The following is a 26100-nucleotide window of genomic DNA, read 5'->3' on the forward strand; positions in this document are numbered from 1 at the left end:
CAAGACCAAAGGGAGTTAAGAACTAAACTCCCATTAATTTCAAATGGTTTAGAACTCTAAATTCGCACCTTAAGTATATAATTACAAGCCCAGCTACAAGGAAATCTGAAGTATCTTAATGCCTGAGCAATAACTTTGGATATCTGAGTTCCCCAATATGAAAATATTTATAATTAAAACAGTTATATTAAAATATCCAGAACTGCAAAAGAAGTAAGGTATGTGGCTCCTTCCTAAATTACATAACAAAAAAAAGAATATATGTTTTTTCTGCTTTTATAAATTTCTTCTGTTTGCATGGATGAAAGCACTGCAATAAAGACAGGTAGGAAAACTTATCCAAAAAGTCTGCAAGCTGACATTTTGCTTCAAATGGCACATTCACACAGACTCCACTTAAAAAAAGGAGTGAAGAGAGAAGGAAGACATATTCAGAGAATTGGTGACAGATTCCCACCTGATTTTAATAACACCAACAAGATTAAAGTTCTTGAATCCCAAACCTTTCAAAGGTTTAGCCAAACTTATGAAGCCAATAGGTACCATAGTGTTTCAACAACTGGATAATTCTAGTGACAATGGTATATATGACTCCATATGGATCTGTGAAGTTTTATACTAGACTCAGTTGGTCTCAGTTTTTGCCTAGTCTTTGAAGTTTTAAGTCAAATTTGAGTTCTAAACATTTCCACTTTTGAATAAGATATTTAGAATATTAAAAAATGTAGTGAATTTCCTATATCCCATTAAACCAGTCACTTTCAAACTGAGACTAGCATGCTTCTGAAAATTTTCTCCTTTTTCAAACTTTTTGGTATTCTTATTTTCTATAACATTACACATCAGCTTGTTTCAAGTTCAGCTCAAGCAGAAAACATCAGCTACTGAAATTCCAAAGGATTATGATATTCTTAGCCAAAACAGATTATATCATCATCCACAATTCCATTAAAGAGACAGCTTTCTGAACTGAGGTCTTCAACTGCCTCAATGTATACAAATCCTTCTACATAGATGATTGCATGTTTATGGTCTCAGGTTCTCCTGTTATGTTTATGTCACCCCAGTCTTCAAAAAGAGCAAGGAGGATGACYCAGGAAACTACAGGCCAGTCAGCCTCACCTCCATCCCTGGAAAGGTGATGGAGCAGCTCATCCTGGAGGCCATCTCCAAGCATGTGGAGGACAAGAAGGTGATCAGGAGGAGTCAGCATGGCTTCACCAAGGGGAAATCATGCTTAACCAATCTGATAGCCTTCTATGATGGAATGACTGCCTGGGTGGATGAGGGGAGAGCAGTGGATGTTCTCACCCTTGACTTCAGCAAGGCTTTTGACACTGTCTCCCATAACATCCTCATAGACAAGCTCAGGAAGTGTGGTTTAGATGAGTGGACAGTGAGGTGGATTGAGAACTGGCTGAATGGCAGAGCTCAGAGRGTTGTGATCAGCGGCACAGAGTCTAGTTGGAGGCCTGTAGCTAGCGGTGTCCCCCAGGGGTCAGTACTGGGTCCAGTCTTCTTCAACTTCTTCATCAATGACCTGGATGAAGGGACAGAGTGCACCCTCAGCAAGTTTGCTGACGATACAAAACTGGGAGGAGTGGCTGATACGCCAGAGGGCTGTGCTGCCATTCAGAGAGACCTGGACAGGCTGGAGAGGTGGGCAGAGAGGAACCTCATGAAGTCCAACAAAGGCAAGTGCAGGGTCCTGCACCTGGGGAGGAATAACCCCATGCACCAGTACAGGTTGGGGGTTGACCTGCTGGAAAGCAGCTCTGCGGAGAAGGACCTGGGAGTGCTGGTGGACACCAAGTTAAGCATGAAGCAGCAATGTGCCCTTGTGGCCAAGAAGGCCAATGGTATCCTGGGGTGCATGAGGAAGAGTGTTGCCAGCAGGTGGAGGGAGGTGATCCTCCCCCTCTACTCAGCCCTGGTGAGGCCTCATCTGGAGTGCTGTGTCCACTTCTGGGCTCCCCAGGACAAGAGGGATGTGGCACTACTGGAGCAAGTCCAGCGAAGGGCTCCTAAGACGATTAAGGGACTGGAGCATCTCTCCTATGAGGAAAAGCTAAGAGAGCTGGGCCTGTTTAGCCTGGAGAAAAGACTGAGGAGGGATCTTATCAATATGTATAAGTAATTGAAGGGAGGATGTAAAAAGGATGGGGCCAGACTATTTGCAATGGTGCCCAGCGACAGGATGCGAGGCAACAGGCACAAACTGAAACACAGACAATTCCATCCGAACATGAGGAAAAACTTCTTCACTGTGAGGGTGACAGAGCACTGGAACAGGTTGCCCAGAGAGGTTGTGGAGTCTCCTTCTCTGGAGATATTCAAAACCCGCCTGGACGCGATCCTGTGCAACATGCTCTAGGTGACCCTGCTTGAACAGGGGGGGTTGGACTAGATGATCTCCAAAGGTCCCTTCCAACCTCAACCATTCTGTGATTCTGTGATTGGAATGAGTATGTTGGTTTAGGATCCAATTTTCACTGGGTTCCATAGATGAGACTTACATACGCTTGGCTTTGGAAAATTCAATATTTTATGAAACCAGGAAATATGCTATAAGTGTAATACCTTCCTGGATGTCTATTTGCTAGGGAAAGTACTAAAAATTATGACCTGCAATAGAATGAAGCTGACAATGGGTTTCAAAGACCTTAGTGATATGCTGTATGAAATACAAATGTCAATAAACAGTGATTTCATAGATGCAAAATGAATTATTTGAACACAGCAAAATATACGTATCTTGCAGTTTCTCCTTACTTGAGTATTTTGAGCTTTTACTCAACATTAGAGACATCAGGACAGGTGAAAAGAAAACCTAAAAAATTAACAGCTCCAAATTGTGAACACTCACCAACTTCCTGTGAAGTCTTAACAATACCTAGATTGTCTCTCAGCCAACGAACAACAGCACCAGCTATTGCAACAGATCCCTAAAGGAAACAAAATCACTACAAGATTAGGAGACAACAACTCACAGCATCATGTCCGTTTTTACATGACTGGAGATGAGAGGCAGCTGCAGCATCCAAGTCCAGGATTATAGTAAGAACTTAGAGCACTCCCAAGAATGCTCACAACCACAAGTTTCTTGGCAGCTGGAGGCTGTCATGTAAGAATAGCAGCCTGTTATTCAGGATCCCTTTAAAAAAAGGTGCCTATAACACTGTTTTTCTCTTGGAGGGGAGTTACCATGACACTTGCTAAGCAGTTTTTTGCTCCCTCTAATTTAGGTCTTCTCCTGAATATACAGTGACGAGGTCCAGTAGCCTCAGTCTTCTTTTTCTGACAAATTAAGATTTTTATGCTTTAATTTAAAACAATGAGACTCATTATGTGGTTGAGTTCTTCAAATGCTACAGTCTAACTACAAATGCCTAGAAAGACAAAGAAAATTTAGGCATTGGCATTTGCCAGCATAATTCCTTGGCTGCCTCAAATGGCTCTGAATGCACCCATCATATCACAGATGAATGGCATTGCTCCCATCTCACACCAAAGTCCAAATGAACTCCTCAACAAGATAGTCTCCAGTCTCCTAGGCTAAGCTTCAATGAAAACAGAAGCAGCAGTGTACTTTCATTCAAAGCTGTTGCCAGAAGGAGGCAAGGGTGTTTGTTAACCAGCTAGTTATTACAGTTACAAGATATGGGTTTGATTAAAAGAAAAAGCTGAATCCATATTTCTTGCCTCTGTCAGAAGTGTCTCAACCACCAGATTGTAGACCATTCTAGCCTGGATGCAGAAGAGAGTATTCAATACCTTCTGCTGAAGCTATTTCTTCAGACAGCATAATTAAGGACTTGGAGATGAGGAAGAAACAGAGTGTGCATGTGCACGCCTGAGCATGTGCAAGTAGGAATCATTCTCAAGACAGTTCTAGTTCTCACTTCAAGAACATGGATTAAACAACAACAAAAAAACAACAAAAACATCCAAAGTTTGCCAGAACGTGGCAAATGCAAGTTCAACTTTCCTTCGGAAAGAAATAGGAAATGAACAGAGTCTTCCACATTCCATGAGAGTACTGTAACCCACCAACTTTTGTCTGGTTGACATGGAAAAATGGGCTCATTACAAAAGCTCAAGGGCAGCAGACAATTCAATAAGTGCGTGTTGAGAATAACCAATAGATCAAGTCCACTAAGCAAGACAGAAGGAAAAATACTTATTCTACAAATCCCCATGAAGTTTTGGTGCAAAATAGCTGCTGAGCTGCTCTGTACTTCAGAATCAGAGCTTTAAACCCATGAAACCTGAAGTTAAAGGAGTAAAAATCCAATTATCTACAGAACTTGGACGTCCTCCGAGTTATGGGGAGAACTAAGGAACTAGATTCTGGAAGTAGGCATCTAAGTTTTAGTAAATCAAAAGAGCTCAATTTTTAGATGCTTCTTGTCTCAGAAATTTGATTCAGTTTTTAAAAAGTTAGAAATAAAATCCATTAGATTGAAGAAAAAACCAAAGACATCTAATCACACCTTTTCTTATGAGAGAGGAAAACTGACTACTTTCTTTTTTCCCCTTTTTTAAACACAATCTTAGTATAGAATTCTTATCTGTTAGTCAGATTTGAAATACTGTGTAACAGAAAAAATATTTTAGCTATAATGGTCCGAATATATAAATGTTGCAATGCAGAAATATTTCTGTTTGATCAAGTGATTTAGATTGGAGGTAGAGATGGGATAATCAAAAACAAACATAAGCCTTGAAGCACTCAAGCTTTAATACAAATCTATTTAAATTTCCATGCACCTGAACAGTTTCTCTAAAGATAACCAAAAGATACTAAAAAACAGTAGTAAAGAAGAATCACTAATAATATGTATGTAATAAGATAATATGTATCACTATAAAAAGGAAGAAATTACCATACTTACTTCTAGCGCGTAACAAACAGGTTTGTCTCTGCCCAGTTTGTAAGCTATTGTAGTTAGAAGACCATGTTCAGAAAACACAGACTAAAAGGGGAAGGGGAAAGGAAAGGTAAAGGTAAACCATGAACAGAGGCAGAATATATATAAATAAATATATTCAAATGATGATAAACAAAAGACAAAACCTTTACTGAAACAAATTTGAAATATAAAGAGTTTCAACAAAATAAATGATCTAGCACTCTAAATAAGCACCTAAGATAGACTCCTCAGCTAATTCGTGCTTCCACAAGTGGCCACAGATCTTTCCAGACTCTCAATAGCAAAGAACTGGGGTTCTTTAGAAGGAGATATGAACAAAGGAAGCCAAAGCTTTCCATTATTTATTCAACTACTACTACCACAGGGAACAAATGGGAAAAAACAAAGGGCAGAAATGAAGTAACCAAGTCAAGGAGAAAAGCATATGGTTAAGTAACACAACACTCAGCACTTCTTGGGTGAAGTTAAGAAACATATATAAGGAACGAGTGAGAAACTTGCTATGGAAAGTTCATTTCGGAAACTATGAAATTGAGTCTTAAAACATCTTGAACAAATTATTATTTTCCACTGTTTTGGATTACAATATGCACTTTTCCTTACCTGTAGCAATACAGTTGTTGCTAATAAGTTTAAGAAAGTCTGATTTACAGTTGTGTTCAAGTACTTAAAAGAAAATTGTTAAAAACAAGTGAATAACTGGAAAAAAAAAATGCAACTAACCTTCTGACCTGTATTGCACAGTAAGAAACATCCTGTTCCATACCTACAGTGAAAGAAAAGGAAAGTTAAAAACAGTGTGTTTAAAGGATAACCAATTACTGCAGTTCATGTAACCATGACTCCACTGCAGAGGATCAAGGCACCACTTTTTTTTCCCTTTGGAGGCTATGCAACCACTAACTGATCATAAAACCTTCCTCTAAAGGTCGATCCAAATGTAGGCTATAGCTGAAAGATCTAATCCCAATCTTCTTTCTCTGTCTGACTATTTCTTGTCTAGTCACTGGATCAAGGAACACTAGGGCTGAATACTAAGAGGGAATTCCTCTTTGGTGGCAGTGTTTACTTATTTCAATTTAAGCTGATTATGAAAGCTACTTTATAAAATAAGAACTGCACAAAATTAAATTCAAACTTTTAAAGGGGAAAATTTTAAGAAATTTTGTTCCTGTCAAAGAAATTACTTTTTTTTATAAACATATTCTGTTCAAATATTTCTAAAAATTCCATTTTTCTCGTTTGAAGACCGTATCACATATATGTGTGCATATATACACATACAAGGACACAATTTAATATGATGAATATAAAAATACTCATAATTCACTCTAACTTATTCTAAATAATTGTTTCCCACTATTTTTAATGCCCTGAAAAGCAGTAGCTTAAAATATTGCTGAGAAAATCTTCAGGTATATTTGGAGAGAATAAAAGATAACGTATCACAAATAGATTAAAATCTCTCATCCAACATTTAACTTTTACATTTCAGTTTAGCTGGATTTTTTTCCAAAGATCTCTTGTGTTACAAATATACTTTCTCACAATTCATGTTTGTTTTATTAAAATACAAGGCCACTAACTATTAAACTATTAAATCTGTATAAACGTAAAAGGTAAAGTGAAAGTTAATTAGCAACAAGTATAGATTAATGTGTAATTAAATCTGTTAAAGTCCAATACTGTGTATGTACCTACACTCTCAGTTAAGCACACAATTGTAAATGGAACAATAAGTCATTTAAACAGAGAGCTCTTCCTCAAATAAATGTTTGATTATTCCAGTTCCCTGATTTAACTGATAAGATATTTTAAACAAGGGACATTAAGAGGTTGAGAACTAGAAAAAACAGATTTAAAAGTCTCCACGTTAGGCTAGACACAGAACCAAAACTAAGCGCTGGAACCTTAAATGAATCCTTCCAATCTGGCAATGCTGCATGTTTCTTGTCATTCTTATCTATGCAATCTAACTTACATGGCCTCCTGGATATGCTTAGCTTTAGGTCACTGAAGTTAAATATTGGCAACTGCTTTAGTCTGTGTTTTGCAGAATTTTAAAATGAAAAACCTCCTGTCACACAGAGATGATTCCTCACAATTATTTTGTTCCAAAATTTACCTCACAAACAATTTAATATCTTCAGTATTTTATATGAAAGTCAGGACACTGTTTACTTTGTAGGTCAACACAGTCAAAAGGTAGAGTTGTAGCTATGTGGTAACTACAAAAGCATTTTGCAGTTAGGTTGAAAGAGAACACAGTATTTAATTCAAAACAGAACTGCAACTGACCTATTGTTTATCTCAGAATTTTTGTAATAACTTACGTATTTTTTGCCTGCCCATCTTGAAAACACATTTGTCCAACAAGAGCGGCAGACTGATCACCCAAGCACTGAAAAGAAAGGTATTCTTTAGTAAATGTCTGTGCATGAATCACATGTATGAACAAGTAACATGAGCGGATATATTTAACTCTAACTGTAACCTATTAGCAGCACACATGTAATTGAAACTGAGGAAGAAATCTATAGAGACATTGTGTGCTTATTACTACTGTCCCCTGTGTAAGAACTGCAAATGAAAATGCGTCATGCTACTTACAGTGAACAATTTAAAGAAATCAAAATTAAATTTACTATCTGGATGTATATGATATTGGAAACAGCTGAGAATCTCCCCAACATTTCTGGGTAATGTATATACTCAACTCATTTTATATATAAAATATGGCTTGCTTCCATTTTGTGATGTTACTAATTTAGTTGGAAATCCTAAGTTTCCAACAGAACTATACATACACATTAAAGTTGTCAAGTATATTTACACATCCAGGCCTTAATTTAAGAACTGAACAGGTTCTTCATTATTAGTTTATCTTCAAAAATATATACATTTAACATGAAGTAAAAAAAAGAAGGAAACCATCAACTTAATTTGTAGCAAGATTCACCCATGTTAAAGCTTTTTTCCAATGAAGATACGTTCATGCAGTATCAGGTTCTCATGCCAGAATTTGAGTTGAAGCAGAACTCACCCCAGAAATTGGTACACCTGTCAAGGCTCCTGATTTCTGATTTCACAAAAAGAGAGAGAAAAGCTGAGAATTAGCTTTTCATGGTTACAATCTGTAATGAGAAACAAGCTAAACTTGTATTTAAGTGGGGAGATATGTATTTCAGATGTAGACACAAACAGATGAAACAAGGCCCTAAGTCATGCAAGAACGGACAGTTATGTAAAAGTAGTGTCACTAATGTTTGAAAAGTTGCCTTGTCTTTAAAGTAAATATTCAATAGAAATGTTTGCATATTCAAGTCAAAGATTTCAATACCAGAGCCAAAGAATTCAAAACCTGCATCAAAAAGGTCTTAATAGGCAAAAATAGACATAGTGACAACAGAAAAATTTACAAGCTATGCAACACCATCAGTATCATCCTAGTGTGATGACTGTCATGTATGAAAATGGCATAGACCAATGAATGTAACCTGCTTACCTCTTCTGATATCCATAATCTTTTAAAATATCCAGAACCCCTGGAACATTCCCAAGAGGTCCATTCTTTAATCCTGTTCCTACCAACGTAGGAACTAAACCATGTTCTTTGATCACATTATAAACGTACAAGTGAAAACACTTGTGCATTGGCTATACTACTGAAATGCAAGAGCATAATTTATCTTATAATCACAACGAAAATAGTTAAGTGGCCTCCAAATTAGGGATATTTTCCACTTTTTTTCTAAGCAAAAGGCCACAAAAGATTGTCACTGAAGGTACAGACCCTCTATATAAGCCTAACTAGGTCTAGCTGCCTTTTGGTCTCCACCCCCAGATCCCAAGTCTGCAGACTACCACACTTTTGATTCATCTTCCAATTGAAAAAAAAAAGAAATTAAGACCAAGAACAAGTAGAATAGAAAAATATAAACCCATATTATCCAGTTATAGCCAAACATGGAGGCTAACTCAACCCAAGAATAAAAACAGGGGAAAGTTTAGGTGGGGGGGAAAAAAAAAAGCAAGCTGTGGTATCACTGCAGTTTATACGGTATCAATATACAGTATTTATAACTGCAAAATAAAATGTACGCAGTTAACATTTTTTTCCACCATCACTTTTGAGGCGGCAGAATCATGGTACAGGTACCTGGTACAAAAGGCAGGACCCAGAACATTATTCTTTCAGTCTATAGATTAATCATTAAAAAGGTGATTTTTACTATAATACTTCTTTCACTTCTGATAAAAATCTCTATGGAAAAGTGGAAGATGGCCACAAGGTATCTATAAGGAGACAGTATCATGGGGAGAAACACTTCCGGTAGCAGCATTTGTTTTTCTAGGAATTAAGAGCAAACGAGGCAACACAAAAAACCAGATATCTCACACAGAAACAAGTGACCAGGAGATGTCAGAAGGGGAATCTTTAGGTCAATTCTTTTAAATTAAGCTTATGAAAAGCATTGATTCCTACCTGAACATAGCATAGACTCACTATTTTACATTAACTACATTTTAGTTAAGACTTAGGGTAGGTAACTAAAAGCCAGAGCTTTCTCCCTTTTATATCATTTTAAAGAGAAATGCATTGAAGGCAGGTAGTGTAAAAAGGAAATAACTCCTTTAAAATAAAAAAAAAAAAAAAAAAAGGCTTTGATGTCTAAAGGGAAATAAAGAAGGGTCACTTCAGCAACATGGTTCAGTTCAGGTGTACATCAGACTTCAGCTTAATGCAGCTCATGCCTAAAACACTAAAAAATAGAGAGCAGGAAACTTACGGGTATACTTGATGTCACCTTACAGTTCTTAAAATAGATTTTGTTGAAATCATACTGTACAGAAAATTAGGCTTAGAATAACACGCAGTCTGTGACAAGTTTAAAATGCAAAAGTGAAAAATAGTAAAGTGACTAGAAAAAAAAGTGATTATGATAACAAACTAAGCAAAGACAGATGCTTCATTTTAAGATACAGCATTTTGTCTCATGTAGAATTTCTTCCAAATACTAACACATGCTTTTTCAGCTACATTTTTGCAGTAGGTATCGTAAGAAATCTATACCGTGTCGACCTTTACGTCTTTCTGTAATTTGTTTCTCTGTGGAACTGTAACAATGCATTTTCAGTGAAGTCATGCATGTGCATTTCCAATAGGAATTTTGGTTGTTTTTTTAATTCTCATTTTAATTAATCGGATTTAAGGCAATTGAGTTTATAAATGCGCTTTAAAAAAACACATGAATCTAAAGTTGCACTATAATAGAATGAATATTTGTAGACAGAATAGCCCACATTCCTCATTTCTCATTCATAAACATTTATTAGCCAGTAGCTGTATTTTTGACTTCACTATGAGAAGAAATATTCAACAGCCTGCAAATTAAAGCAAACATATAAGTAAAGATTAGAATTAAGAAATGGCTTTGAGATGAACTCCAATTGTAATGTCTCACATTTGGATATACTTGCCAAATTTATTGACCTAGAAAGGGTGGTTTTACTTATCCTCCCATCAGTGGAAATGCACAGTATCTGAACAGAATGAGTGAGATATGGGTGGTCAGCCTAATGAAAGCCTCTACTCACCAGGCTAGGACAGATTTTCTAGTCAGCAAAAAAGAAAACAAAAGATGGGTGGAAAAAGGAAGAGAAATAAAAGTTCAAATTTAGAGTGAGCAGCTATCCTGTTTCAATTGCCAAGTAGCATCTTCTTGCATTTGCCTCATTTGTTCAGTCTAATACAATTCTTACTAATCTGACTCTTCACATTACTAAAAGTCAACTATGATTCCTACTGGCATCTTCATTAGGAGACTAGTAAAAATACTTCAGTTTCACGCAAGTTAGAATTACATTTCACATAAAAGTCTCGTAATTTGTCTTAACTATAAAATGCTTGTATGTACTTTTCAAGTAAGCAAGAGGACAAAATACCAGGAAAAGAGAATTTCTGCTACATAAAATCTCAATATCCAGCATATTCTATTCTGATGCCTTTACCTAATCAAAAAATACATTAGACACCACAGTATCAGAAGAGTCTATGCTGTAACAAAGTAAACTTGAGACCTCAGCCCCATGACAACAATTCAGTCTTAAGTAATATTCATAGCTGCATGGAAAGCAGTGTGATTAAGAAAACATCACAATGCTCCAAAATATTTTTAACTGAATTGATATATAAATATACACTGCAAGGGGAATGTATTTTTCAAAAAGAAGGCAATCTAAGGTGTCACTTGTGATTTCACAGTTCATATAAATTAAATCTTGCCTTCAGTTATGTGGAAATGAGACATTACACATCCAGTCCAGCTTTCTTAGGTCGTGAAGACTCCCATAGCAATTTTCGTTACCTCTATTAAAATTTCAGTTGTACAAGAAGTATAAAGATTGTGCCTTACCCACAGAAATCTCATTACTTTTAATCTACTGATTATTAACTGCATTCTTCTTGGAAATTTCAAAATCAGTAAGTATTTGACAATAAAATTTTTTATCCTTATCAAAATTTCTCCCAACTTGTTTTGCCTATTTGATGCTTAAAATAGAAAACAGCAAATTTTCATGTTCCGTAATATTACACAACAATAGATAATGACACAATAATCACAAATCAAGAAATACTGGTCTAGAAAATGGCATTAGTTTTTCTCTATGGAAATTCTGCTAATCTATATCGATATAGTTGTATCTTTACAAGATTAACTTCACACACACACACACACACAAAAAACATACCATCAGGCCATATATCTCAGAAGAGCTTCGTACTTTTGGAAGTATTTCCATAGGAATATCAAAGAACCTGAACACAATGCAAAATAAGTTATGTATACAATTACTGCTAAATCAGAAAGCAGTTTGCATTTATTTTCTTAAATAAGTTAAGTTAAAAGATAAAAACTACCTACAATGGTAACCTTGATTTCTAGGGTTTAATTTACGACTGCGTGCTTCTCCACTTACAGTACGTGATACTGAATTATTGAGTAAAACAGTATATATTTGAGTATTTTGAAGACACAACCAACTTCTCCATGTGGGAAGTCATTCCTCGCTCAACAATACCTTTATAAAATTTTTATTAGTAAATCTAAACTTAAAACACTACAGACACTATCATAGTAACTGTCTTACAAATTTGTCTGTTAAATAAGGAATAAAGAAGCTATTAAGTGTTATCATTTCCATGAACCAGCCTTCCAACTACAGAAAAAAATTAAGTTTCTGTTCTCTTTAATAAGCTAGATAGTGGTAATTTGGCCATTTGGAGACAACAATGAACCTTAATTATTAATGGTAACAGTAAATACAACAATAATTGCTGATCTTAGTCTAGACGAGATTCTTAGTATTATTGTTCCTTAAAAATATCACTTATTAAATCTATTAAATAATCTATTAAACAGCATTTAATAATGAAAAACTGAGCTTACTGGCAGAGTTCAGGATCCCAATCCAAGGAATGAATGTTGAACAGCATTGTTCTACTGGCATTGGTTACATCTGTACAGTGAACACCTCCATTCTTCCCACCTGTCAAACTCTGAATAAGGATATCAACAGTATCAGCCAAGAAAAGTTACAAGTTTACATCAAAAAAGTACAAAAAAAGTTCTAAGTTCCTAAAGCTCTAAATTCAGCTCTAAACTCTGCTGGTTTTGCAACAACTAAAGAGAGAGACCTAACATAATGGAACAAAGGCATGAGAGAAGTAATAAGGATACAGGACTAGCTCCTGGATTCTTATATTGCAAAGGTGGCTAATATACCTTTCTAAAGTTCAAGATTTTCCAAAAGCCTGAACAGAATTTTACTGCAACCTATAAATGTAAATTACACACAAACACCTACAAAAAAACCACATTAGTGATACTGGGAAGATAAAAGTTCATTCTGTAAAGAACTTTAATAGAATTTCTTCAATGGCTTGTACTGAAGACACTGTGTGATTAGTGGGCATCACATGTTACAGAGCTTTTGCTAGAACTGTATCAGTCTGCCTATAAGTTCTGCTAAAACCAGGTCATATTTAGTAAGTGCACTTGTAGAAGTATTGTATGTGACAAAAAATACTGTTTTTTAAATGAAGGAAACTATTACATTGTTCAGAAGATTATGGTTAAAAATATTACAAGCGGAAAGTAAATGCTCAAAATTTGGTTTTGCCTATGTCTCGACCAAAAAATGTTTTTGCTAGGAATTTGTATGATATGGTCAATAGCAATCCATTAAAAAAAAAAAGTGAGAATAAATTCATAAATACACACCCATATAAGCCACGAATCAATAGTCCCAAACATAGCTCTCCCATCATCAACTGCTTGCCTAATCTCTTCCACGTTATCCAAAAGCCATCGAAGTTTCACTGCACTAAAATAAGTGCTAAGTGGAAGACCAGTCCTAAACTGTAAAATTAAAAATAAATAAATAAAAAAGACCATGTAAGTATCCTTTCCATGACTATTACAGTTATATATGAAAATAATGAAAAAAACTAAGTGAAAAACCCAACACCAAAACTCAGAGAAATTACACAGCTTGTTTTCTAAATCAGTCTAAAGCACACAATATGCAAGCCTGAAAATATCAAAACCTAATGACTAGTGCATTAATGGACAAAGATCAAAGCTGATCTAAACACAGTTCAAAGACCATTTACATGGAAACAGTTGTTTGCAGAAGTCCTATCTTATCTAAGATAACTCCATATGACTAGACAGCAAGCAATGATAACAAAAAAACAGAGCAACACAACACAGGAAAGATGGAATTTGTATTCTACTTCCACGTAAAAGTCAAATAACTTTATATGCTTTTTGACATCCATTTCCTGTCTATGCTCATAAAAAAAAGATTAATGACACCATTTTACAAGCATTTATCTTCCATATATATATATATATATWTWTTTTTATAAATTTACTTTTTATAGAATAGTTCCCTATTTGCAAATTGATTGCAATTAATTTCAATAATACAGATATAAAATAAGAAATGAAATTATTATTTACATCAATAAATAGATTTTTAGATCAGAGTTTTTGTACTTGCTCCTAATTTTTTGGAGTGATGTTATCACTGAACAGGAACCACATAATTAAGTCTCATTGATAATTACCCTTTTAACTTCTCTAATGAGCTACATAGGAAGAGTGATCAACTTATCTCAAGGAAAATAAACATTGATACAGTCTCAAATTTGTGTATAATACTATGCACATTTATTATTATAAGACAAACTAAGAAGCAATTGAAAGCTACAACCAAGTTACTTTGTTACATGGAATTTTAAGCACACATCTCAAAAACTTTATATACTATAGCAATAAGTGTTCAGCTACTAATTAAATATTCTGGAATATGTGTTACCTTAAAAAAGGATTTATTTTTTCCTGGAATTCTTTTAAGAAGGCGTTCAACTGTTGACTGCGTTCTCAGGTCAAGCCACACTAAAAGCCCAATTAAAATTAATTAATCAAATCCTTTAATACATGAATAGTGATATTTATGAGCTTCTCCGACAAAACTGGAGTTCGTGTCAGTAAAATCCTGTCTTTATTTTTTACTTTTAAATAGCTGAAAGAATTGCACAATTGCCACTGTATATTTAATGCAGCATTGTAAAAATTAAAAATGGTCAGAAATTCATTCTATTTAGAAGAACAAATGATTTCAGAAATCAAAACAGGATTTTCCACACAACAGGATATATATTTTTTCCACCAGAGTGTAAACAAATGACTAACTATACTTCTTAGTTTACAGCAGATGAGTGTCAAAATTAGGAGGTTAAAACAAACAGTAGGTTGATTATTTACTATTACTATGAAAACTTTGAACTAAAGTACTATAACAGAGTTATCAAGGCACAGCTTGGCTTAAAATAAAGCAGTAAACAACATATATTTGAACATAGAACAGTCCTGCTCTTTTAATGTTATTACAATAAACTAAATTATCTGGCACTTGCCGTGGGCTAAGAGAGCAAACCCAAACAATTACCATTTCTCTGCTGGCATAGTCTGAAAAAGCCACAGTAAATTAAAAATGTAAATCCAAGTCAATAAGTATTCATTAATCTACTTAAATTTTTTTTTTCCATTTTAAGTTAAATCAAAAGAATCCTGCGAATTTGGTAAGCTCCTTCATTTAAAAGTAAGTGATTTGGCATAAGTCAGAGCTTCATTATGTGCTAAGGATATACAAAAACCCTCAAGACCTTGCCTTTTTGTTAAAAGCCCATAAAACGATTTATTTATCCATTAAGTAATAATTGTAACAGAATAGACCTTAATTGCACCTGTTTATACAAACTCACAGCTTATGAGAGAGATCACCAAAATCAGAGTAGTTAGTAGGCCACAATGAAACCTGCAAAGAATTAGGAAAGCATTTTTCTACAACACACTCATTTTACAATATTACATATTCAGAAAGTATGGTAGTTACCAATGGCATTATAAAGAGGTTCTCCAGTTGTCTTATCCCAAACCACTGTTGTTTCTCTCTGATTGCTGACTCCAATGGCTTCAGGACAAAATAGAAAGAAGTATCCTTTTCAGAAGGTTTGTTTTCCCCTTTTGGGGGATGAGGGAGGGGAAAGGTGGGGTGGAGAGGAGGGAGGAACAGGTAAGGAGAAGAGGAAAGTAAATGGGAAATAAATTGCTTCCAACTTTTTCATGTTATAATCTAGAAATAYTACTTCTAAAAACTGATCTTTCATCTTTTGCTGCTTAACCCATGTGCTTTACATCTCTCTCTCATTTTGCCACAAAAAGACATGGAAACAACACTGACAGAGAAATTAGTTTTTGCCAATAGGTCCTATTTTAAATTGCAGCATTTTTTCATTTATCACTTGTCTCTGATTTTGCAAGATTAGGGAAGTCTACTTTGTAGATTTTGCATTGCTAATATGCACGAACAACTTCTCTTCTAGTTATTCCTCCCAAACAATAAGAGCTAACATTTTTTCTGAAGCCACGGTATGCTGCCACCTTTCTATGTACTGACTTAAAAAGTAGACAATCTGACTTGCTCAACCATGAGTATGTTAAAGCACTCAGTTGCCCTTAAGCACTAGGAATACCTTTTATGTTAGTGATGTCTATGTTCAGTTGTTGCAGTTTCTCACAGGTCCTTTCTACACATTCATGGACTGATTTTAAGATTTCCTTTGGGTCTTGCTCCACCCATCTTAAACAAACAGTAAACACTGGTTAATAATAAATAAATAAATAAATAAATAAATAAATAAAACACATAGAAGTTATGTTTATGGCAAATAAGGAAGGTTTCCAAGTCTGAACTAGAACCAGCTGAACATTTGACACAATCATAATTACAAAGAATGTTTTACACATCTAGAAAAAGTTTAATGAATTCCAAAGTCTTTTTAAAGACTAAGCTGTATTTTCACAGCAAAAATATCTGCAGAAAGCAGAGAATTTTGTTTTGTTTTGTTTCCATACAGAGGGCTTCAGAGGTAAATGCTAGGTCATTTAAAAAAAAAAAAAAAATCAGAGCACAAACTAAGCAACTTTCATAGACAAAGCTAAAGAATATGATTAAACCGTAAGAATGACCACTGTACCACTTTAAACAAGACTGGCAGAGGACAGGTTAATGATTGGTCAGAGACTTAAAACTAAGTAATTTTAGTTTGTCTGAAGTGAGCACATACTGGATATCAATATACTTTTTATGTCATTTTTCCTACCACACAATCTTTTATAGCAATATCATGTTCTTAATAATTATTCAGCAACTTCAGTTTTAATCATTCATACATGAAATTAAGAAAGTTCTACTGAAATGTACAAAACAAACAAAAGAAGCAGAGAATTCATACCCTTCTTTAGGGAATTTCTGCTGAATCTCAACTTGATGGTGACTCAAGAGCTCTGCAGTCTTTGCATTAAAAACCTGTAAATAGATCACACTACTGAAATTACTATGAACACAAAAGTTTAAACAGCAATAAATTAACATTATTTCTATTCAAAAAAATACAGTGATAATTGATAGTTGTTTTTCTTGTCTATCGTCAACAAAAAAGCCAAACATACATTTAATCTTGGTTTAGATATACGCATTTTTGCATTTAAGTGAGCAAAGAATACTTTGGTAAGCTTTGTTGTCAACTATAGCCACTATTTTTTGTTGATGGATTGGAAAAGAACCACATTTTTTCTTGTGGAGCTTATAGAAATTAGCCTGATGAAATATTTTAGAACATATCTCTCTGTTAGCAATGTACAACTGTTAGTTGCAATACCATTTCTCTAGTTCCTGCTCTGACACTGATGCCCCAGGTATGCTGTTTCCTGGGTTATCTCACTTTTAGGACAAGTGATTTTAAGAGACAGACAATCAGTCACATCTGATTTGGAAACCACAGAAGGAACCAAACTGTGAAGAAAGAAGAGGCACCTTGACAGAACCCAGTTTCTTTTGAATCTACAAATACTGAGCTCATGAAAAATTTGACAAGGAAAAACCTCACTGCAACAACACAATGCATTAAAAAAAAAAGAGAGAGAGAGAGAGAGAGAGAGAGAGAGAGAGAGAGAGAGAGAGAGAGAAGAACCTGCATAAAATGGATTAGGTTTGGATATACTACAATAGAAAGAGCAAAGAAGAGAATCTTGAAGACTACTACTAATGGCCAGTCTTAAGGAACCACAAGTTAGAGGCTCTGTCTTGCCATAGAGCTCAGCCAGAAGAAACAAAGATTTTCATCAGTGGCCTGCTGTAGAAAGTAATCTATTGTGGACAAGCTACAAGTTCCCTTAAGACAACATCAAATATATCATCCAACTCTAGCACAGCAAGGCTTTTTGCCTCCTCCTAAGCAAGCCATTCTAACAGGGATAAATTCTCAACAGAGAAAATAACAAGACAAATGCATAAATTTTTCATGCCCATAGAGAATAACTAGGTAAACATGACATCACAAACCAACCACAAACTTTTAACGTCCTCAACAAAAGCAGCAGACACTCCCAGTACCTTGGGGCAAGGGATTAAGAAGTTTCACTAAGAACAATACCATGTTCTATATCAACATTAGAATTCTGATACACAGAAGGAAGCCACAGGTAAATGAGACAATACATTGAAACCTAAAGGAAAACTGTAAAAGAAGTAGGGAATAAACAAAACAAATTAGGACTCCTCCAAGAGGCTGTTACCAAAAATAGATTAAAAAAAATATCTGTCCTTGTTTCTCTCTAACAGTGGTGAAGGAGTAAGAAAAATAGGTGACAATAAGTATAAGCAATTCAGATAAGGTCAACACATTCTTTCTGAAACAGGTTTGAACTGTATGTCTGTCACTGCTTTTCTTCTTTTCATATTCATTATGAAATGGTTCCAGATTATGATTCTGATCTCTCACTTTTTGTAGGAAAAAAAAAAAAAATCAAAGTCAGTTTTGCCCTAATTGTATGAGCAGTTGTCACACAGGGATCGCCTATGCTATTTGAGCATGTAGAGCTATTTTGCAACAGAAATAATTTGAGAAAGACAGTTAAAACAGCCACAATGTACTGCTACTTAGTTATATTGTATGTAAGTAAACAGACAAGCAAAAGGGCCACTCATTTAACCCAAGTTCTTTGCAGGGACTCTGATGTAATACATGACATCATATGAAGGGATGCAAATAGTTGAATGGTAATACACTGTGTTTATCTTAGTGGAAAATAATTCAGACCAATCAGCTGCAACAATTTTCAAAGAAGGTGGCTTACAGAGAAACATAAGAATCATGGAGTGATGCAAGCGAAGAAGCAGTAATGAAAAAACAGGAACAACTTTTGTGACTTTCAGGCTTTGTCATTCAGGATAGTCATGTAACTCTGCCTGCAGAAAAAACTATTTCTGTTAGCCTATGCTATCTCTTCATGAGTTTTTGTTAAGCTAAAACAGTTAAAGTTCTGCAGGAAAAGAAGGTTAGAGATGGAGTTTAGAAATTGCACTGAAACCAATCCAATCAGGGAAAGGATGACAGGTGAATGGTAATTCAACCTTTAGCTTTTAACTAGGATTAGCAGTCAGAATTTATGAATGAGCACAGTTTAAATAAATCCTCTGCTATAAATTATGTTGCTTGGAAGGTTCCTATTGAACCCAAAAGGTTCCCAAAAAGGAGGTGCTTATGATTATGGGAAGAAAAAGCAAAACCGCAATGTCTTTTATGCAATAAATGTTAAAAGCCAACAGGCAGGGAAAAGTTACAGCACCTACAATATTTGTTAACCCTTCTTGTTAGCTATACAATCAAAAAAATTTTTTTTCTAAAAGGTGGGGTTGCTTCAGTAGATGATCTGAATGGATTCCCATCTGAAGGGTAAACACAATGGATACTAAGATTTTTCTTAACTAAAAGCATTTTTCTGTTTATTGAAATGAATGGTTAGAGTGTGGTATAATTTCATTTGAAGTGTTTCTTCTGCAAACAAAGTAAAAGCAGAAAAAAATACTCTACTGCATTGGAAAAAAATCCTCTGTGGCAGACTGACAAATCTAGAATGTGGACTACTATATATGTACTTCACCACTGGCACAAACAGGTCAATTCGTGCTCTTCCAAGTTAAAATGCCAGAAAAACTTTACCCAGCAAATACCTTTCAAGAGACCAGGAAGTGGTTCAGCTGGCCATTAGCTCCTGACCACAATACTTTTAGTGAGAGAAGAGGAAGTTACAATGGATTTTTATGATATGATCCTTGAATAATATAAAGTGGAACATGAGAGACACACTGCAAGTATTTGGCAAAAGTAGTTAAACATCTAGGCCAGAATTCAGTTATCTAGGAGCACTTGTTTAGCCTACTCAATTTTTATTCTAGCTTGATATGTTAAGAAAATGAACCTTTAGCAACTGCACTGGTGCTCAAAGCACAGTGCTCCCTCCAATAACCCTGAACATGGTATCCAGCTTTATCACAACTTAACAGAAGAGTTGAGATCTCAAAAATAATAATGATTTCTTTTTCAAAAGCAAGTAGTGTAGTAAAGAAGAGATCCAAATTAACGCCCTGAGGAAAGACGACAGCATAGGCTAAAAGTCTGTGTGTTGTGTGTGAAAGAAACAGACAAAGGATAAATAAGGAGCGAAAGTAACAAAAATRCAGTCTTACAAGTTCTGGTGCTTTCAAAACTACTTGTCATCTGTGCTCATACAGTCTCACTCACATAAGCTGAAGAATCTCGCAAAACTTAGTTTATGTCCAGACACAGAATAATTTATGCCGGAAGGAATCTCTGGAAGTCATCTGATCCACTGCTCAAATAGGGCTAAATTCTAAGTTACCCCAGGTAGCTCAGAGTCTTTTCTCCAGTCAAGTGTTAAGTATGCGCAAGGATGGAAATTTCACAGGCTGTCTGGGCCCCTCTTCCAGCCTTTGACCTACTCATGGTAAAAACTTTGTTCCTTGTATCTATTTGGAATTTCCCTTGCTGCGATCTGTGTTCATAGCCTGTTGTCTTTTTGCTGTGCACTTCTAAGAAGAGCCTGGCTCTGTCCTCCCTACAAACCACCGTTAGATAGCTGAAGACACCAATTTTGTCTCCCCCCATGAGCCTTCCCTTCCCCAGGGTGAAAAACTCCAGGTCTCCCAGCCTCTCCTTGCATGCCATGAGCTGCAGCCTGCTGACCATGTTAGTGACTCTCCTAGACTTAACTCCAGTTTTTCAGTCCCTCTCTTGCTCTGGGGGGACCAAAACAGGACACAGTACTCTAGGTGCTGCTTCATAAGTGCCACATAGATGGGAACAGTTACTTCCTGTGATCTGCAAGCTACAGTCTTGCTAATGTGGTTAATCTTCACCACCGCAAGGACACACTGCTGACATATTCAACTTGCTGTCCACCAGAATTCCAGGTCCTTTTCCACAAAGCCGCTTCCTAGCCAGCTAGTCCCCTCTCTGTACTGTTGCAGRGAGCTCTTCTGTCCCAAGTGCTAGACTTTGTTGAAATTCATGAAGCTTCTGCCAGGCCATTCCTCCAACTGGAATTCCAGTCAACTGCTCCCTGCAAGTTGTTGTCATCTGCAAACTTGATGAGAGTACATCCAGGCTGTTGATGAAGATATTCAGTCCTCACTGAATAAACCCTGAGGAATACCACTTCTAAATTGGCTACCATTTAGACTTTGACACTACCCTTGGGCCCCAATAGACCAGCCAATTTTTCACCCATACATCTTTAATCCTAATCAAAATCATATAGCCCCCTGTCTTAAAATCTAGCTAGGGGYTGCATAGTATTACTGATGATAATACATTAATAATACTGATAATACATACATGATAACAGACATGCAAAGTAAACAATAATTTCATTTGATTTTTGGCACAGAAAATGATTAGAAACAATAAAGAAAAAATTTACAGAGAGAACAATGGGAAAGGCATGCAAAACAACTAAGTGTCTCTTTAAGTCATGCTAGTGTTATCCTTTTAGTATGAGGGAAAAGGTAACTCAGCTGTACATGTAAAACAGATACAATTTATCCTCAGGTGTCTCAGGGAACTTTTCAAATTTTTTTCCCCCCAAAAAGGGCTTGTAACTGGTATTCAAGATAGCTGGCTGGTGTCATTTGTCAGTTTGGTGTTTCTCTCCACCCCCAGATCTCTGCTTTGTCATTTGACAATCCCATGAAGGTCGTGATATTGAGTAATAATGGTAACACAGGTCAAGAAAATATTCTAGTCCCCTGTCTCATGAAAGAAAATTCCACATGGGAGAAGCACTAAAAAAATACCAAGAGCAAGTCAAGACATTCTTCTTTTCAGAAAAATATTATGCACATTTGACAACATTTTCTATTTAGCTATTTTCTCAATTTCATTTCCACTTTGTTTGTGTAACCAAGTAACAGTGGAAATTGTCACCAGGATCCAAGTTGAACTCCCATGACTTACTGCCTGCGAGTTAGGACAATTTGTGTAGAGATTTGCAAGCAGGAAGCTTATATAGTACGTTTCATATCTAATAATAATATTAGCTACTGTCTATTGCATAATATGGAAATAAATAGAGCCTTAAACTAAAGGTCTATTAATCATCCCATTTTCAAACAAACTATTTCCTTCCAGTGTTTAAACAGGCTCCTGTCTCATAAGATGTACAAGTTCAGCCACCTGAATACCTATAGTTCATGATATGCGTAACTCTTGACATTAAGGTTTTGGCCTAAGGAACTGCACGAGTCACTCTCCTAGGCCGAAGCAGGCTTTAGAGGGCAACACAGCGGAGTCACTGCATTGTTTTAACACTAGCTAATCACAATCACTTAAAAGACAATTCATGAGGAAGTATTTCTCCTTGCCCACTTGATTTAATTCAAGGCAAGATACCCCACAGATTTAAGACACAGAGAGCTCGAAGCAGCGGGATTTTGCAGCCCCCTCAAGCAGCAGCCTGCGGCACGATGAAGCAGGAGCGGCAGGCAGAAACCGCTGTCGCCGGCTCGCTGCGGTGCCGGGAGGGCAGCGAGAAGGCGACGGCGGGGCTGAGCGCCGGGGGACACCACGGACCGGCGGCTCCACCACCCGCCGTGTTCCCGGCGCCCCTTCCCTCTCCTCGCGGGGCGGCAGCCGCAGGCCAGCCGGGGGGCAGAGAGAAGCCGGCCCAGGGCGGGAGACGGGAGCGAAGGCGGCAGCGGCACAGCCCCGTGCCACCCGCCGCCCCTGCCCTTCCCCAAGGGCACAGCAGAGGCCAGCGGACCCCGCGCGCTCCGCGAGGATGCGGGAGGGCGAAGGAGCGGAAGCGGCGGCTCCCTCAGGCCGCGGAGCCGCCGCCGCCGCCGCCTCCGCACACCCCGCCCCAGCCCCCGCGATTTGCTCACCAGGAAGCGAGTGGAGCTGGTGCCCTGATCGATGGAGCCCACCAGTGGCCCCAGCACCATCCGATCCGACGCGGCCATGAGCCTCGCTAGGTGGGCGGGTAGGCGGGCGGGTGGCAGGTGGGCTCGCTCGCGCGCGCGCCGCCCCCTCAGCGAGCCGCGCGGGTAACGGCCACGGTGCGGGGAGGGCAACGAAACCACCGGCCGCGCTCGCGCTCGCGGAGGGAAGCCGGGCAGGGGGGCGGGGCGGGGGGCGCTGCCCAGCGCTTGGCGAGGCCGCAGCCAACCAGCGCTCGGGGCGCGGCGGGGGCGGAGAGGCGCGGGGGCGGGGCCGGCAGGAGCAGAAAGCGGGCCAACAGCGTTGCGGAGGGAGAGCGGTCGCGGCGGGGGGCGGGGGAGGAGGGGCGGGGTCACGTGACGGCCCGCGCCTCGCCCCTCCCGCCCCCGCCCCCGCCGGCGGCGGTTGACGTGTGTCGCCGGCGGAGAGAGCAGTTGGCGTGGGGGGAGGTGCGAGCAACCCGAAGTGCTCCCCGAGGGGAAGCGGCGGCCCCGTGGCGAGGGTCTTCAGCCGGCCGTGCGAGACTCCCCGAGCAGTCCACTGGCCGGGCCGCAAGGCACCGCCGTGTGCCACAGAGCTGGCGTCATTTTGGTCCTGGGGCGGCATTCGCCGGAGCGACCCTGTTTCCCTAAGGATCGGGGAGAGCCCCAAGAAATACCTCGTGGGCTTGGCTGGCCTCCCCTGAGGCGACCAGCCAGGCCGCCCCGCTGCACGGGGCAAGGTGCAGCTCTGGAGGATGAACGCCCTGGAGGCGCCAAGCCAGGACAAGGCACTTCTCTGGGCAGGGCAAAAATATCTGCTCGCAGTCAATATTGCCAAAGAGACACTCAAAGCTTCTGAGTCACTCTGCTCACAGCCGTGACGTTGGCTGAAAAATGTTAGCGGCACAAAAGGGTTTGTTTCATCTTTCAAAGCTTTACTCTGCATCAAGCAGAAATATTTATTAACTTTTTTAAAAAAAGAAGATCTGGATTCTCTTTAAGTTACTGCATGTTGGTAACTAGTGCTTCAAGAAAAACTGCTAGTGTTGCAAGACCCATGATAGAATTGCAAAAGCTAATAATGCTGACTAAAACAAATGATACGTTAACTAGTGAAATGTTGCAGTAAAGCAGCCTCCTCAGTCTCCAATGAATAGATTTTTCTTTGTTCTAACTCCCTATTAGTGGTAGCTGTTGAAACTCATGGTATTTTGTCAACACTACTGTCTGATAAGCAAAATCTGACTGCTGCTGCTTAATAATATTTTATGTGACTTCTGATTCAACTCTTCTGATGGACCTTTTTTTCTTTGTTAATACTTCAGCAAGTACCTAGGAGCCTTGATATGGATGCTAGAAACACCATCTACTAATGTATAATAGATGGCAAGTGATTTAGTTGCAGCCTGTAATTAACTACATGGGAGCTCAAATTTGATAGTAGAACACCCCTGAGCCTAGCAGACAAAGAAATAACAAGATACAAAATCTGAAACTAGACAAATACAATTTACAAATAAGATTCATAGTTTTAAGAGTGAGGGTAATTGAGCTCTGAGATTGCTTATGAAATGTTACGAAAAATTCTTTATTACTCTAAAATTTTAGACTGCTATTTTTCCCTAAAACTTAAGCTTTAGTTCAAAGATTAATTTGCTCAGGGACCTTCTGTAACCCATAGAGAATGATCCAAAGCAGATCATACTAGAAGATCATAGAGACCCTTTCCGGCTTTGTAAGAGAACCCTCCAACTCTACTTGCTAAAATTGTCACAAAGTATGCTGTAGGTAACTTGTACTTATCGACAATTTTTCTAAAGACACAGGAAATAACCACAGTTGACTTTAAAAGTTTATGTAGGACCAGGGCATCTCCATATAGACGAGGAATTAAGAATTAGGAATTAATCTCATAGGACCTTAGTTAAGTCTAAGGTCATTAATACAAGTCCTAGAAAAGGTGTGTTTTCTATTACTTTGTTTTTGTTAAAACCTGACATACAGTTTTTTGAACTTATTTTAGCTCCAGATAGACATGGATCTATCTTGAGCAGAGGCTGAGGTCTCTAGGGATCCAGAAAGGGAGGTAGCAATGTCGTGACTGATACTTATGCATGAAATACTACCACACCTATGTAAAATTTATAAAGATCACAGAGTTACAGAAGCTTTCTATTAGGTACAAATCTGTCATTTGCTTGGGTTTCTTTTTAGCGGTGTCTGTGTGTTTTCACAGATCTGGAAAAGGAAAGATGGCAATGATACCTACCTATGCCATTTCCTTAATGTGAAGCAGTCACTCAAACAGGTAAAATAGAAAGGAAGAATTTTAGCAGAAATTGTATAACAAAATGTAGAGAGCCAGAGAGCAGCTTATCAAACAACGTGTTCTTTATTCTTTGACATTTCTTATTCAGCGTTTGAAAAGAACACTCTTTTCCTGTGGTATTTGATTTTTGATATGTGAAAATTACTATTTGCAGAGTTATTAGTGCAGATAGTGGGCACTGTTCCAAAGAAGTTGTTTGCAGGGGAAGGAAGGGTGGAGCTAAGGCCATACCTTTATCTTAAGATGGTGTGAGGCAGTATGCTGCTGAGATAGTTTTAAATGAGTTAGCTTGGTAGTGGAAACAGGGTACCTGAAGGAGCACAAATATCTTTGTGGACTAATTTACTCTGCTTCTTGTTCAGATCTAGCTGAGATGGGTCTACACAACACAAGTCTACACAAAGAATGTACACATCTTAAATAATTAGCTATTTTGTTCCCTTGCAGAAGAACATACAAATTGAAGAAAATAGTCAGACTAAATAATTTCTAGCAAGTGCTGGTTAGACTCTTGTATAAATTAGCATTTATAACACAGAGAGAGATTTTGGAGGTTAAATATATTTACAGTAAAAATGTTGAGCCTGGCAGAAATAGTGGAGACTCTCATTGACTTTAGAGAATCTATTTACAACAAAGTTGAATTTGGTTCCCCAAAATATCACATTAATGAAGATTACACTTGTTTTGAGTTCCCAATGGAATGGGAATTACTGCAGATTATATTCTTGTTCCACAGGCAGCTTTTTGACCTCTTGTTCTACAAAATGAATTTGAATGGAAGTTTTCCCCATCTCTGAATGCAGTCCCTTTTTTTTTTTTTTTGGGGGGGGGGATATTTTTAGGTAGCCAGCATGTTTGATATATGCTTTTTTTTTCATCTCAGCAAAATGGACAGATGCTGGCAATTAAATTCTGCTCTTT

The 26100-nt window shown here is 37.7% G+C and overlaps 1 protein-coding gene across 2 annotated transcripts in view; it reads right to left on the minus strand.

Moving 5' to 3' along the window:
• GK (glycerol kinase) overlaps positions 1-22914 on the minus strand; it is a 37275-nt gene extending 14361 nt beyond the window's left edge. For both annotated transcript variants that reach the window (XM_026069050.1, XM_026069051.1), the window contains exons 1-13: positions 22812-22914; positions 16804-16877; positions 16042-16148; positions 15402-15479; positions 14322-14401; positions 13220-13357; positions 12386-12495; positions 11688-11754; positions 7978-8013; positions 7268-7335; positions 5658-5700; positions 4896-4976; positions 2867-2945 (exon numbers count right to left, since the gene is read on the minus strand). In XM_026069050.1, the coding sequence (XP_025924835.1) occupies positions 2867-2945; positions 4896-4976; positions 5658-5700; positions 7268-7335; positions 7978-8013; positions 11688-11754; positions 12386-12495; positions 13220-13357; positions 14322-14401; positions 15402-15479; positions 16042-16148; positions 16804-16877; positions 22812-22889 (1039 nt within the window). In that variant the 5' untranslated portion in view covers positions 22890-22914. The remainder of the gene's footprint in view (positions 1-2866; positions 2946-4895; positions 4977-5657; positions 5701-7267; positions 7336-7977; positions 8014-11687; positions 11755-12385; positions 12496-13219; positions 13358-14321; positions 14402-15401; positions 15480-16041; positions 16149-16803; positions 16878-22811) is intronic.
• Between the last annotated feature and the right edge of the window lie 3186 nt (positions 22915-26100).

This window comes from Apteryx rowi, unplaced genomic scaffold, assembly GCF_003343035.1.
Source record: "Apteryx rowi isolate R43461 unplaced genomic scaffold, aptRow1 scaffold_285, whole genome shotgun sequence".
Taxonomy (NCBI): domain Eukaryota; kingdom Metazoa; phylum Chordata; class Aves; order Apterygiformes; family Apterygidae; genus Apteryx; species Apteryx rowi.